The sequence below is a fragment of the Chrysochloris asiatica genome, unplaced genomic scaffold (genome assembly GCF_000296735.1).
Source record: "Chrysochloris asiatica unplaced genomic scaffold, ChrAsi1.0 scaffold00022, whole genome shotgun sequence".
Lineage (NCBI taxonomy): Eukaryota > Metazoa > Chordata > Mammalia > Afrosoricida > Chrysochloridae > Chrysochloris > Chrysochloris asiatica.
In genome coordinates, this window is record NW_006408540.1 from 28,064,808 (window position 1) to 28,080,462 (window position 15,655).

General features: G+C 38.7%; 1 protein-coding gene across 8 annotated transcripts in view; it reads right to left on the minus strand.

The window, feature by feature from the left end:
• Positions 1 to 382: 382 nt before the first annotated feature.
• Positions 383 to 15,655, minus strand: part of TRPC4 (transient receptor potential cation channel, subfamily C, member 4) — a 448,068-nt gene continuing 432,795 nt past the window's right edge. For 4 of the 8 annotated variants that reach the window (XM_006837664.1, XM_006837663.1, XM_006837669.1 and 1 more), the window contains 2 exons: positions 2,474 to 2,563; positions 383 to 1,148 (listed from right to left, as the gene is read on the minus strand). In XM_006837664.1, coding sequence (XP_006837727.1) covers positions 438 to 1,148; positions 2,474 to 2,563 — 801 coding nt within the window. In that variant the 3' untranslated portion in view covers positions 383 to 437. The remainder of the gene's footprint in view (positions 1,149 to 2,473; positions 2,564 to 15,655) is intronic. The other 4 variants (XM_006837666.1, XM_006837668.1, XM_006837665.1 and 1 more) reach the window with 4 other exon arrangements.

Below are 15,655 nucleotides of genomic sequence, written 5' to 3' on the forward strand. Positions count from 1 at the left end.
GCTAAAAATTTCCATGGGTTATCACAACAGTACAATGATACAAGGTGTGTTTATTTATTAACAAAAGCATTATAAAACAAATTGTGAAAGCAAAGGCAGGTCACAAAAACAAAAGGGTTTTTTGATAGGCTTTTCCTTATTTCAACAGGTTATAAGCTAATATGCCATAGTTGGTAAATGCTATAAAGTATAAGTTATTGTTAAGTGCCGTCAAGTTGGGTCCGACTCCTAGCAACACTGCATAGGATTTCTGAGGAGTGGCTGGTAGGTTTGAACTGCCAACCCTGCAGTTAACAGTCCAGTGTTTTCCCTACAGTGCCACAGCAGGACCTCAAAGTACAAGTTAGCTTTTGCTAATTTAATTTTGAAGATATCGCCCTGACCAGCGCACTGTGGAAAATATGTATCTGAAGGATAAACTCTTCGTCCTTCAACGATCACAATCGTGTTGTCACATAATCTTCATAAGCGACTGTTTGGGTGAGGACTGAAGAGTCCTCTTCCATGGCATGTTTCTCCTTTGGTATGATGGGAACAGTGTCCTCTACCACCACCTTCTCTGACTTGAAGGAACATACTCTCTTGCCTACCTGCAAAGCCAATGTGTCTGTATTCCTTTCTCTGTGGTCCACTAATACACATTGTTCACTGAGACCAGGAATGTTCAGGTTACCCCTTGAAGCTAATGCTCGGGATTCCAGTTGAATATTTCTCTCAGGGGGTCCTCTTTCAGCCTTTTGGCGAGCAACTTCTTCTGAAACAGAAAAGATATGACTTGCATTTTGCTCAGCAGCGTTTTGTTTTGATCGTCTATGAAATAACCCAAAGTTTTTAATATCAGTCACAAAATTCACTTTTCTCTGCTTCTCCCTTGAGTGCTCTTGCGCCACCAGGGCGGAGCCATTGCTTATGTTATGTCTTTCAGAGGCAATCGCTGCTGACCTTGGATGAATCAGAGTAGTTAAGTCAAAAAGGCTGAAATTCTTTTTCTTGTCCTTACTACTACCTTCATTGTCACTCTTTTCTTCTGAGTCGGCTGAATTGGAAGACTCCTTTGCGCCATTAGCGGATTGTATAGTGGAAAGTTTGCTTCCTCTTAGCAATCCCACGACTTCAAAACGAAAACTAGAAATGTCTTGTTTGAGTTCCTAAAGAAATTTAAAATGATAAACTTTAAATTAAAATTTAAAGTGACTAAAATAAACATTAGAAAGCACAGTTTTCTCATTTCACACACGCATCTGACAATATTTAGGAACTAAATGTCTACCTGGATACATTTAGAGTCCTATATGGTACAAAGGAGCTCTGATAGCATGGTGGTTACAAATTGGGCTGCGAACCGCAAGGTCAGCAGTTCGAAACTACCAGCTGTTCCGTGGGAGAAAGATGAGGCTTTCTGCTCCATAAAGATTTATAGCCTTGGAAACCCTGTACAGGGTCGCTATGAGTTGGAACCGACTCCATGGCACATAACAACAACAATGGTACAAATGGTGGCTAACACACTCAGTAGCTCACGAAGCACAGCTCTTCTTTCATACATATAGGGACATCATGAGTTGAAGTCAACTCCATAGCAACTGGTGCAGGTACTGGTACTGACAACTTGATGGTGGCCTTCAGGGTGGCCTCCTACCTTTAATTTAGCTCCTATATCTATCTCAAAACAACATAAAAACACATAACTTCGAAAATTTGATTCTGTAGCTGAAAACATTTATAATCAATTTTCAATTTGTGCTTTAGGTTTACAATTTATCTATTTATTGACCTGTCTGCTTTTCTTAATTGTATTTGTTAAAACTGCTGTCTTTCTCAGTTAAAGGTCTCTTATAGAGTTATTTGTTTTGTTTTTTAACTAATAAAATCTTGTTGACCTTAACCAATTTCTCTAAACTTCTAAACACTCATGGAGAATAATTAACTTGTACTGATTTATGTGGTTTTATCATATAGCATTTCAGATGTTCCACCTGTCCCCTCTGACAGAATTAAGCAAGAAGAAATACTGACTTAAATTACAATGAAACTCACTCTTGAATCTCCTGATAACAAAGCAATGCTGTGTACACAGAAAGGCTTTTTTTTTTTTTTTGGTAGCATGTTGCTTACTAAATATTTTGGATTTAGAAATCAAGATGAGGATTCAAAAAATAAAGCTCATTAAAGAAAATATTGCTGGAATCACCAAGATAGAATGCCCAAGGGACTAGAATTTTCTCTGTCTCCAAGTAAATTCCTTTGACAGTTAAAATTAGGTAAATTTGAAAACAACTTATTTTCAGAAGAAGTTTAACCTCTTGTGGGTTTTAAACAATTAAATAGGAATTTAATTAAAAAATCAGGAGATTGTACATTTGCTGGAACATACAGTGTAGGACTGAACTTCCAGATCTAATTTAACATTCTGTATCTAATTCCAAATGCTGTTTAATCTGCCTCCAGTCAGGATGCAGAAGAAAATGTTTACCTTAAAGTTCTCTTCTGTAAGACCTTCTTCAGTTTTAGCATCTCGAATCATTGCAGCAACATAACGTTTCACCAGGTTCCTCATAACTTCCTAAGGTATTTAAAAACAACAGTGTATGAATGTGCTTTCTCATTTGAGTCAGTTCTGAAAATGAAACTGTTTAATTTAAATACTGTTATAGCTTAAGCTGTGTCACTCAGAAAAAATGTGTTAGAGTTCGAAACCCTATACCTGTGGATATAATTCTGTTAGTGAATAGAATTATCTCTGTTGTGTTAATGAGGCCATGTCAGTGTAGGTTGTGTCCTGGCCCAAATCATTTTTGAGAGATATAAAGTGTATCTAGACAGTCTCAATAGCCATGTGGCGCTGAAGTATAAGCACTGGATAACTGTTTGAACTCACCAGCCACTTAGTGGGAGAAAGATGTGACATAGGGCCAGCTGGGTCAATTGGCATTACCTCATTCACAAAGACAAGGATCAACACCCATTGTGGTGACTATAGACAACGTCTTAAAAGCTAGTGAACAACCATCACAGATGCAAATATTGGTCTCTCCTTGTCTAGAGGAAAGAAGAGTTTAAAAAAAAAAAAAGAAAGAAAGAAAGACTCAAGCAAATAATTAATCCAAAGGACTAATGGGCCACACAAACTAAAATCTCCATTAACCTGAAATCAGTAGAACTAGAGGGTGCCAAACTACCATTACCAACCACTCTGATCAGGATCACAGAAGGTTCTGGACAGAATGGTTAAAAAATGTAGAACAAATTTCAAAATCATGTAAAAGACAATCGTTACTGGTAAATAGAGATTCATGGAACTCCTGAAACTATAGTTCTTAGACATTTTCCAAACCTGGAACTGAATCTTTTCCTGGGGGGTCACCTTGCAGCCAAACAACTGACAGATCTATAAAGTGAACAATAATAAAAAGGCAGCATTTTCACCAAAAAACAAAACAAAACACAAAGCTCATAAGACAAGAAGGGTCAGGAAAAATGATGTGTGCAAACAGAAAATACTGGGAGAAAGCAGGAGAATGCTATTGCTTTGGAGAGTTGAACAGATGCAGCACCAGTGGTGGTGACTGGTGAGTTGTGGTGATCAAAACCTGCCACCACCACTCTTGAGAATCTGTGAATGGATTAAGATATAAGAAAACATATTCATGTTTCAGAAACCTATCTGTGACTCTCAGAGACAAAGTGCAATTTTATTTCTTCTTTATTTCCTCTGGTGTCTCATACTCCACTGGTGATCCAAGGTGAGACAGGCCTCCAACTGCATACATCACCAAGGATTCTCCCACTTTCCAGGTGATCTGAGACACTTGGAGGTGGGAATAGAGGTCATGAGCCACAGGGAGGAGGTATCCCAGGATTAGGCAGTGTTTTGTTCTGTGCATAAGGTCACTATGAGCTGGTACCAACTCAATGGCACTTGACAGCAACAACAACATCTACAATAACTGTACAAGAGCAGGACCTCCTCCAAGTATGCAAAGTCCATCCTGGCCAGTGTGGAAAGGCTCTTTCTAGGAGAGGTGGCTGCACAAATGTGTGTGGTAGGGGGTGGGGAAGTAGGAAGGAAATGAGGCTGGAAATCTGTGTGGGTTCACTTAGTAGAGTGTAGCCATCTTGAATTTATCTCAGGTGATTGTGAAGGTAAGTCACCAGTAGGTGACACTGCATACTGCTTATTGGCAGAGAGAATGTTGTTGACTTTCATTTTTTTGCTGTATTGGCTGGTTTGTTTGTTTTCCTTCTTCTTGCATGACCCAACAGAAGACAGAAACTGCAGCCATACAGCCAAGTAACAGCAGTACACTCAACAACCCCACCAATTGGGCAAGAGTCAATACCAGCTTCTGTGCAGCAACTATAAACAACATAAGCAAACCCCACTCTGAATTGAACTGCAGAAACAGTGAGCAGAAAGCAGCACACAAGTTTATTTCCTGATCACACTCAGTAGAAGGCAGTTGGTGAGCACCTAAGAATATACTAACATACTTTCATCAAGTTAATATAAATACACCACCACAATGCCATAAAAACAGCAGGAAATGTCTATTTACATGAAGGAAAAGACAGTAGTTCAAACAAACAACCAAGAGAAAGAGCTAAAAAAAAAAAAAAAAATGGTTTTGAAGAGACAGAGGCACTGGAACAACCTGAAAAATAATCCAGGCAGGAGAATGATATTTAGGCACCTACAAAAGATTAACAGAAAGGTCAAGGGAAACAAGGAAGAATTCAGAAAAGTGCTACAGGAGCAATAAAAAAAATCCCCAAGGATTGAAGACAATATGAAACAGGCAAACAGAAATTCAGAAGACACCAGAAACAGACAACACATTGAAAAGACAAAAGAGCAGATCTAAATCAATAGAAGCCATTTGAGCTTGAAGATTAATCTTTCAATACAAGTAAGCTAGAAGAATAATCAGAAAAAAATATTGAAAAATCTGAAGAAAGCCTAAGTGGGACAAAATGATGAAAAATTGCATGTGGGACAAAATGATGAAAAATTGCCTATGGTTGATCAGAACTCCAAAACAAGAAGCACCACAGAAAGGCACAGAAAAGATCATTGAAGACTTGCTGGAACCTATGTAATGAAAGATGAGAAGATAAACTTTCAAGAAACTGAATGAACCACAAAAAAGATAGACCTCAAAAGAAAATTGTCAAACCATATCATAATAAAACTCTCCAAAATCAAAGACAAGGAGAGAATCCTGAAGGCCGCTCAGCAAAACAAAATGTTACCAATAAGATTAAGCTCTGATTTCTCAGCAGAAATCACAGAGACAAGAAGGCAATGGGAAACATACACAAAACAAATAAAAAATGAAATAAAAGGATTTCTTGAAGCAAATGAGAATGACAAAACAACATACAAAACGTTTGGGGTCCAGCAAAAGCAGTACTTAGAGGACATTTATAGCAATAAACATGCATATCCAAAAAGAAGATTGAACCAAAATCCACACATTGAATCAAAAACAACACATTCTCCAACAATTAGAAAAAGACAGGAAAGGAAGCCTACAGTCACCAGAAGAAAATAGAAATAAGGATTAGAGCAGAAATAAATTAATTAGAAAACAGAAAAATAATAGAAAGAATCAACAAGACAAGATGTTGGTACTTTGAAAGATTAATAAAATTAACAAATCATTGGCAAATCTAAGAAAAGAAAAAAAGAAGATATAAATCACACTCAAAATAAACAATATGGGTGATGTCAAAACAGAACTAATGTAAATAAAAAGGATAATAACAGAATACCATCAAGAGTTGTACTTCAATAAATTAGAGACTCCAGAAGAAATGCAAATATTTTTTAGAAAAACACAATCTACCTAAATAGCACAGAGTGAAGCACAAAACTTTTATAGACTTATAACAAAAGAAAAAAAATGATAGTTCATTAAAAAAAACCACTCTCAAAAAAATTCCAGGCCCAGATGATTTTGCTGGTGAATCTCTCCAAATATTTACAGAACTGCTGAAACTAATTTTATTTAAACCATTTCAAAGCATAGAAAATTATGGAAATCTCCCAAATACATTTTATGAAGTTAGCATAACCCTCATACCAAAACAACACAAGGGTATCACTAAAAAAGAAAATTATTAATGAATATTTTTCATGAACATAAATGCAAAAATCCTCAACAAAATACTAGCCAATAGCCTTCTGGTTTGGGGGTGGGGAAAGTAGAGACAGACAGTGAAAACCCCTCTGCCAAAACCCCCTAAAAGCAGAAAAACAGCAGTCCACAGAAAAACTGTAGAGCTTTGGATCTTGCTTAAGGTTCCGGGCACCAGTTTCCCCCTCTCCCATTGAGAAGAAATTTGCAGGTGGAAACAAAATACAGTGATTTCTGAGTTGACCCAGCCGCAGTGGGCAGCAGCCAGAAGTCCTCAGGCCGGAGGGTGGGGCCACAGCCAAGTGGAGGCAGCCACCCAGTGCTAGAAGCCGCTGAGCAGTGCACTTGAAGGGAGAGGTGTGACCAATTTTTCATCTTTCACTTTTCATTTTTCATGTATCTCTCCTCTTCACCTGGATTGCACCCTGATTGCACAGCCAAGACACCTTCAGGCGGGTGGGAGCACACTCCCAAAAGGGTCCAGCATTGCACCCACAGTTTTCCAACGGCACAGAGAGGAAACCTGCAGGCTGCTTCCTATGATGTTTTGACCCTGGGAACCCACCCCATAGTTTACCTAAGTGGGACACTTTGCACAGCAAAGGCCAGTGAAAAGTGTCAATCACACTTTTATTTTTGTTTTTGATTTGTGGTTTCAGTCTCTGCTTTTATATTATTTCTGTCTTTGGTACTTTTGGCCTCACTTTTCTCCCAGGGGTGGAAGCTTTCTCCCCCTACCTTAACGAGGAAGAGACAGCAGCTGTGCCCATATAGTCAAGCTACAAGCATACCCTGTAGTATCCCACCATCTGGACAAGAGCCAAACCAGCTGCTAGACATTACACGTGAAAAGGGAAGCCTGTCTCCAGATAATATTCACCAGGAAACGCTCAGCAAGCCTAACAAAAAGCAATATACATCCATGTAAGCATTAAAAATGCACATAACTGTTGAAAATGTCCAAGAAAGCACAAATTAAAGATATCAACACATGTCCAAAACCAGAAAAAAGTAACTGAGACAAATAAGCTGGAATCAGACACAGAATTTCCAGTAGAAGATCAGGCTCTGGATCTGTCTGAGAAGGAATTCAGAAGAATAATATGCAAACAAATACAAATGCTCCAAAGAGGGGTGGAGGAAAATAAGGAAGAAGTCAGAAAAGTGCTAAAGAAGCAATCAAACAAGATAGATACGGAATTGGAAACACTCCAAAACCCACAAAAAGGCATCCAGATGATTAACAATAAAATATCAGAAATGGACAATATACTGAAAGGGCAAAGTAGCAGAATGGAAGAGATGGAAGCCAAAAGCAGCGAGGTAGAAGACAAATCTCTCATTACTGCTAAGCTAGGAGAGCAAGTATAAAAAAGGATTGACGTTTACATATGTACTTTGGACATGTTATCAGGAGGTACCAGTCCCTTGAAAAGGATATCATACGTGACAAAATAGAGGATCAGTTACTAAGAGAAAGAGCCTTAAGAAGATGGATTGATATCATGGATGCAACAATTGGCTCAAACATGGCAACGATTGTGAGGATGGTCCAGACCAAGACTGTTTTGTTAAAAAAAAAAAAAGTGTTGAAAAATCTGAAGAGAGTCTAACATTCATGCTGGATAATATAAAGAGGAATAGTTTAAGAGTTATTGGCATTCCAGAACAGGAAGAATCAGAGAAGTCCACAGAAAAGATAGTTGAAGAGCTATTGGAAGAAAATTTTCCTAACATCTTGAAGCACGAGAAGATAAACATTCAAGAAACTGAAAGAACTGCAGGAAGGATAGACCCCAAAAGAAAATCACTGAGACATATCATAATCAAGCTCTCCAAAATCAAAGACAAGGAGAGAATCATAAAAGCAGCCAGGGAAAAGAGAAGTGTCACCTACAAAGGCAAGCAAATCAGATTAAGCTCTGACTTCTCAGCAGAAACCATGCATGCAAGAAGGCAATGGGGAGACATATACAAAACCCTAAAAGAAAAAAAACTGCAACCAAGAATTGTCTATCCAGCAAAACTGTCAATCAAATATGATGGTGCAATCAAAACATTCCAGGATAAACAGAAGCTAAGAGATGTTGTTAAAGCCAATCCAGCGCTTTAAAACATCCCAAAGAGAGTTCTTTGTAATGAAAATCAACAAGAACAGACAACAGCCAGAGATTGACAGACGTGGAACACCACCTGGAACTCAGTTGATGGATAGCAGAATTCAGAATGGAACATAATTACAAGAATGAATCCAGAGGACCTGTGAGGCCAAACAAAGATCAAAATATTAGCAATATTAAAGAAGAGAAAAATATAGGAACAGAGATCCAGGTGGTGAGAAGGTCAAGAAGATGACAGGATACAACAGACTGTCTTAAACTCAGGGAAAACTTAACAGACTAAAGAGTAACACCAGAGAAAATTAATACTTCACAACTTACCATGAAAATGAAAATCCAAGCAGAGCAAGGAAACATTAAAACAAAGAATAAACAAACAACAAATAGCAAAAAACATTGACGCAACACAAGAAGGCATGCAGAACAAAGGAGCAACAGGCCCCCCAAAATTAACATAATGACAGCAGTTAACCCATACCTATCTATAATTACACTGAATGTCAATGGATTAAATGCACCAGTGAACCAGTGCAATCAAAGAGTGGCTGAATGGATAAGGAACAAGACCTTTCAATATGCTGCCTGCAAGAGACACATCTTACACACAAGGACAAAAACAGACTAAAAAGTTAAAGGATGGGGGAAAAAATATACCAAGCTAACAGCAATAAAAAAACAAGCAGGAGAGTCTATACTAATCTCTGATAAAGTAAACTTTAAGGCAAAAACCACCATAAGAGATAAGGAAGGACACTGTCTCATGATTAAAGGGTCAATTGAGCAAGATGACATAACCATAAATAACATCTGTGCTGCAAATGAAAGAGCACCAAGATATATAAAGCAAACCCTACTAGAATTGAAGAAAGAAATAGATAAAGCTAAAATTATAGTAAGGGATTTTAATATGCCACTTTTGAGAAAGGATAGAAAAACAAGAAAAAAACTCAACAAAGCTACAGAGGAACTAAACAGCATAATCAACCAACTTGACCTCATAGACGTGTACAGAACATTCAACCCAACAACAGCACAATATACATTCTTTTCCAGTGCACATGGAACATACTCCAGAATTGACAATGTGTTCAGTCATAAAGCAAGCCTTCATAAATTTACAAATTTCAAAATGCTACAAAGCATCTTTTCAGACCACAATGCCATAAAATAAGAAATCAAAAATAAGAAGATCGAGGAAATAAAGCTTAATACATGGAGACAGACTAACACCCTGCTAAAGGGCGACTGGATAATAGAATAAATTAAACGTGAATTCAGAAAGTTCCTAGAAAAAAATGAGAATGAAACACAACATACCAATATCTTTGGAACATGGCAAAAGCGGTGCTAAGAGGACAATTTAATGTGATAAATGTGCACATCCAAAAAGAAGAAAGAATCAAAATTAACACATTAACACAACATCTCCAGAAAATAGAAACAGACCAAAAGAGGGAACCTACAGTCATCAAGAGAAAAGAAATAATAAAGATCAGAACAGAAATAAACGAGGTAGTAAACAGAAAAACGAGAAAAAAAAAACAACAGGAAAAGAAACTGGTTCTTTGAAAGGATTAATAAAATCGACAAATAATTGGCAAATCTTAAAAAAGAAAAGAGGGAGAAGACACAAATAACAAGCATTAGAAACCACATGGGTGATGTCACACAGAACCAAAGGCAATCAAAGGAATAATAACAGAATACTATGAAAAGTTGTACTCCAACAAATTTGAAAACTTAGGAGAGATGAATACACTTTTACAAAAACACAACCTACCTAAACTCACACAGAGTGAAGTTGGAAACTTGAACAGACCCATAACAATAGTAGAAATTGATCAGGTCATCAAAAAACTCCCAACCAAAAGAAGTCCAACAGATAGCTTTACTGGTGAGTTCTACCAGACATTCAGGGAAGAGCTTTCACCAATTGTACTCAAATTATTGCAGAATATAGAGGAGGATGGAAAACTTCCTAATATATTTTATGAAGCAAGCTTAACCCTCATGCCAAAATCAGGGAAGAGCATCACTAAGAAAGAAAATTATAGACTAATATCACTCATGAACATAGATGCAAATATTCTCAACAAAAACCTAGCCAAGAGAATCGAACAGCACATCAAAAAAATAATACATCATGACCAAGTGGGATTCATATCACAGATGCAAGGATGGTTCAACATTAGAAAAACAATCAATATAATCCACCATATAAACAAGAAAGAAGAAGAAAACCACATGATCATATCAATTGATGCAGAAAAGTCATTTGACAAAATCCAACATCCACTCCGGATAAAAAAAACACTCAACAAAGTAGGAATTGAAGGGAAATCCCTCAACATAATCAAAAGCATATGTACAAAACCAACAGCCTGCATTACTCTAAATGGAGAGAAAATGAAAGTCTTCCCTCTGTGAACAAGAACCAGACAAGGATGCTCCTTATCACCACTCCTATTCAATATTGTGCTCTAAGTCTTAGCCAGAGGTATACGGCAATAGGGAAATCAAGGGCATCCAAATTGGTAAAGAGGAAGTAAAACTCTCTCTGTTTGCAGACGATATGCTACTATATATAGAAAACCCCAAAGACTCGGAAAAAAAGTTAGTAGATCTCACTGGAGGATTGAGCAAAGTGGCAGGATATAAGATCAACATACAAAAATCAGTTGGATTCCTCTATACCAATACCAACAGTGCTGAAAAGGACATTAGGAAAACAAGACCATTTACAATAGCTGTCCCAAGGATGAAATATCTAGGAATAAATGTAACAAGAGAAACAGAGGACTTATACAAAGAAAACTACAAAATACTACTACAAGAAACCAAAAGAGGCCTACAAAAATGGAAGAATGTACCATGCTCCTGGATAGGAAGACTTAACATTGTGAAAACGTCAATACTGCCCAAAGTAATTTACACATATAATGCAATCCCAATCCACATTCCAAAGACGTTCTTCAAAGAAATGGAAAAAAACAATTACAAATTTTATATGGAAAGTTAAGATACCCAAGTTAAGGGAAGCACTATTTAAGAAGAACAGGGTGGGAAGCTTCTCACTTCCTGATTTCAAAATTTACTACATGGCTACTGTGGTGAAAAAAGCCTGGTACTGGTATAATGAAAGATACATTGATCACTGGAAGAGAATTGAGAATCCAAAAATTAACTCATCCACATACAGCCAACTGAAATTTGACAAAGTACCCAAGTATATTGCATGGGGAGGAGATGGTCTCTTCAACAGATGGTGCTGGCAGATTTGGAAAATGATATGCAAAAGTCTGAAACAAGCCCTTTACCTCACACCTTATACAAAAACCAACTAAGCTTGGATTAAAGACCTAAATATGAATCCCAGAATTACAAAGGTCATCAATGAAAAAATAGGGAAAAAACGTGAGAGCTCTAATTCGGGACATACATAGACTACCAAATATTTTGAAAATTACACAAACAAAAATGGACAAAATAGATCAATGGGACATACTTAAAATTAAAACTTGTGTACAGCAAAAGACTTCATCAAAAGAGTAAAAAGGGAGTCCCAGAATGGGAAAAAAATATTTTGCAATGACACATCAGACAAGGGGCAAATTTCCAAAATATATAGGACCCTACAACACCTCTACAAGAAAAAGACAAATAACCCAATTGAAAACTGGGCACTGGACATGAATAGACAATTCACCAAGGATGAGATCTGGGCAGCCAACAAACATATGAAGAAATGTTCATGATCACTAGCCATTAGAGAGATGAAAATACAAACAACAATGAGATATCATCTCACACCAGCAATAATAGCAAAGACCAAAAAGTAGAAGATAATAAATGTTGGCGAAAATGTGGAGAGACTGGGACTGTACTACATTGTGGGTGGTATTGCAAAACGGTCCAACCACTCTGGAAAACAATATGGTACTTCCTCAGAAGGTTGGAAATAGAAATACCATATGATCCAGCAATCCCTCTACTTTGTATTTATCCACAATAAATATGAGTCGTAACACAAGTAGATGTATGCACACCAATGTTCATAGCAGCACTATTTACAACAGCAAAAAATGGAGACAGCCTAAGTGCCCATCTATGGAAGATGCATAAACAAACTTTGATACATACAAACAATGGAACACTATGCTACCCTGAGGAATAACAAGGAAGCAGGAAGCCACTGTATAACAAGGATGAACCTTGAGGACATTATGCTGAGTGAAATCAGTCAATCACAAAAAGAGAAATATGGCATAGAGCCATTATTGTAAAATATTAAGATAAAGCACCCACACTGAAAGGGAAAATTTTTATTTTATTTTTATTGTTATTATTATTATCTTTTTTGTTTTCGTTGTTGGTTACCGCCATGTAGGTGAGGGGGTGAGGGGGAGGGAGGGGAAGGTAGAGCACAGGGTAGTTTGATGCTGGGGCGGAGGAGGGGCAATACACTAGAAGGGGAAGGGGAAAGGAAAAATAAGGTGGATAGGAGAATAGCTAGGTGGTTTTCCATGGGCTAAATGTGACAGAGGGAAATAATGATCTGAGCACAAATGTGGAACAACAGGGCTTGTGGATACAAAGATTGAGGCATGGTTTGAATGGGTAAAAGTGGGGAAATGATGTTCAGACATTTGGTTGTTTGTTGAATCTTGGTTTCCCTTGCCTACTATTGTAAACTAGACACTTGAAGGGGAAAGAGAAGAATAGCCAGAAACACCACCAGAGAAAGCTTGTAAGTCCACCATCAGCCTATAACTTTGGAATAACTAAAATGGGGCTAGAACTTGCCCAGTGAAGGAGGCTCCCTGCAGAGCCTTTGCATTACACAAGACCATAAATGGAACCCTGGTCATCATACAGAATCTTCTGAGGTGGGACATTCCCACATGAAAGGACAAGCAGACCAGTCGGGAGCAGTTAGAAGAACAGAAGATACTTCTTGAAAGAAAGATCAGCAGAAAAACAATAACATCAGCAGTCCAATTGACTACTATAAGAACAACCAAGTTGTTCTTGTAGTAGTCAAGGCAAGTGGTCAGGTCCCCTCAAGGCAAACCCCCTTCCAAGACTGAAATTCAAATGGAATGCACTAGCAGGCATACGGTCCTGCTGCTGACCACGCTGGTCACCAATAAGGGGAAAAGGGGTAAAAACAGCAATGAAGTTGTGAGCTAAGTCCAACCACATTCAATGGACTCCTGTTAACCTGGATTGAGACCTGGTTAACCAGCCGTATGACGAGACCTGGGGACTTCTAGGCCCAGGGACAGTTACATGGTCCCAGAGGACTAGAATGGAGTGTAAAGCTTCCAGTTTATAAAAAGAGAGGGGGGATGCACAAGAACACCCACACTTGCAGATAGTACCCATTTGACCTGGCATCAATGGCTGGATGATCAGAACACAACTAGAGGAAGAAAGAAGAGGGAAGAAAAAAAGAAGTAACCCATTATAAATGGGATGGATTTGACCTGTGCTTGTGGATGCAGTATGGAAAAGGAGCAAATAAATCTTTACAGTGAGGATCATCCCCCACCCCCTTGGTACAGAGGGTCAACAGGGAAGTGGAACTTATACATTGGCTACCCAAAAAGGGGGGTGGGGTACAAAGACAAGAAGTGACTGGCTTACAAGATTTCAATAGGGAACCTAGCTCCAAAGGATACAAGGAAAGGTATAACCTCCACTGAATTGTTTCCAACCTCTCTGGATGGGGTTAATAAAAGGTGAGGGGGGAAGAACTCCTGTCGTTCAATAGGGAATGATTGCTATAAAGTTTGAAAGTGAGTGTTGGAAAAGTAAATGTAAATGTTTGGTAACACTAAACCACATTCAGATCTTCAGAGATGGGAAATTTCCACTTGAAAGGATGAGCAGACCAGCCTGGAGCGGCTAGAAGAACAGAAGATACTTCTTGAAAGAAAGACCTATAGGAAAAATACAAAACAATATAGGCAGACCGACTGTTACTACAAGAACAAGCAAGTTGCTTGCCCAGGAGACATCAAGGCAAGTGGTCGGGTCCCCTCAGAATAAACCCCCTTCCAAGACTAAGACTCAATGGGAATACACACTCTGATTGGTGACCATGCTCATCACTGATAAGGGGAAGTGAGGGAAAACAGCAATGAAGCTGCAAGCTAAGCCCTACAATGTTCAATAGACTCCTGTGAACCCAGCTGGAGACCTGGTTGGCCAGCAGTGTGGCAAGACCTGGGAACCCTTGGGCCCAGAGTCAGTGGCATAGCCACAGAAGACTAGAGTGGAGATAAGAAGAGAGGGCAAATACACAAGAACACCCAAACTTGCAGATAATACCCACTTGACCTGGCTTCAAAGACTGGATGATCAGAGCTCAACCAGAAGAAGAAAGAAGAGGAAAAAAAGAGTAATCTGATACAATTTGATGAACTTGACCTACACCTATGGCTGCAGTAGCTCAAAAGAGGGAACAAATCCTTACAGCAAGGATCATTCCCACCCCCTCCATACACACAGCAGACAGGGATGGGCAACTTGGACATTGGCTACCCAAAATGTGGGGCTACAAAGGCAAGAAGTTACTGGCTTACAGGCTTTCAAGAGGGAACCTAGATTCAGAGGACATGAAGGAAGGTAGAATCTCCACTGAATAGTATCCAATCTGTCTAGGTGGAGCTGATGAAATGAAATGCTGATGGGTCTCTTGTGATACAATAGTGGATAATTGTTATCAGACCTACTTGTGAGGGTTGGAAATGTAAAGGTAGACGTTTTGTAGCAAGGAGGGGAGTGATTAACTTTTTAGTCTAAGAGCAGACGTCTCTGGGGCCATCAAGTGAGAAAAGTGGAGAGTGGGACCCTACCCAGAGAAGCAGTGATGACTGAGATGGAGGCAGATATGATGACGTGGAGAGATGGAGCAGTGGCAGGCTTGTAGGGTATACACTTGGGTTGGTTGATGATGTATGGAGGGGATTATAATCATGGCAATGAAACGATATACCATAGGATGAATGTAAAACTAATGTTCTCCCATGTAAACTATCACATAATTCACAATAAAACATTTTTTAAAATGTTTGATAACAAAAGGAGGGAGCTGCTGATTTTGCAGTCCCTGGGACCATCAAGGGAGGAAAGTGAAGTGTGAGACCGTGTCTGGAGAGGCAGTGACACTAGGGATGGAGGCAGAGACAATGATGTGGACAGAAGGAGTGGCTGGGGACTCTGGACTCATGTAGGGAGAGGGCTGTGTGCTGGCAGCCAGGGGGCAGGCGTGTGGAGTGTACCCTTTTGGTGTTTGATGATGCATGCAGGGGATTGTGATCATTGCAATGAAACAAAGTATGATAGAATGAATGTAAAGATAATGTTCACCCATGTAAACTAACACATAATTCA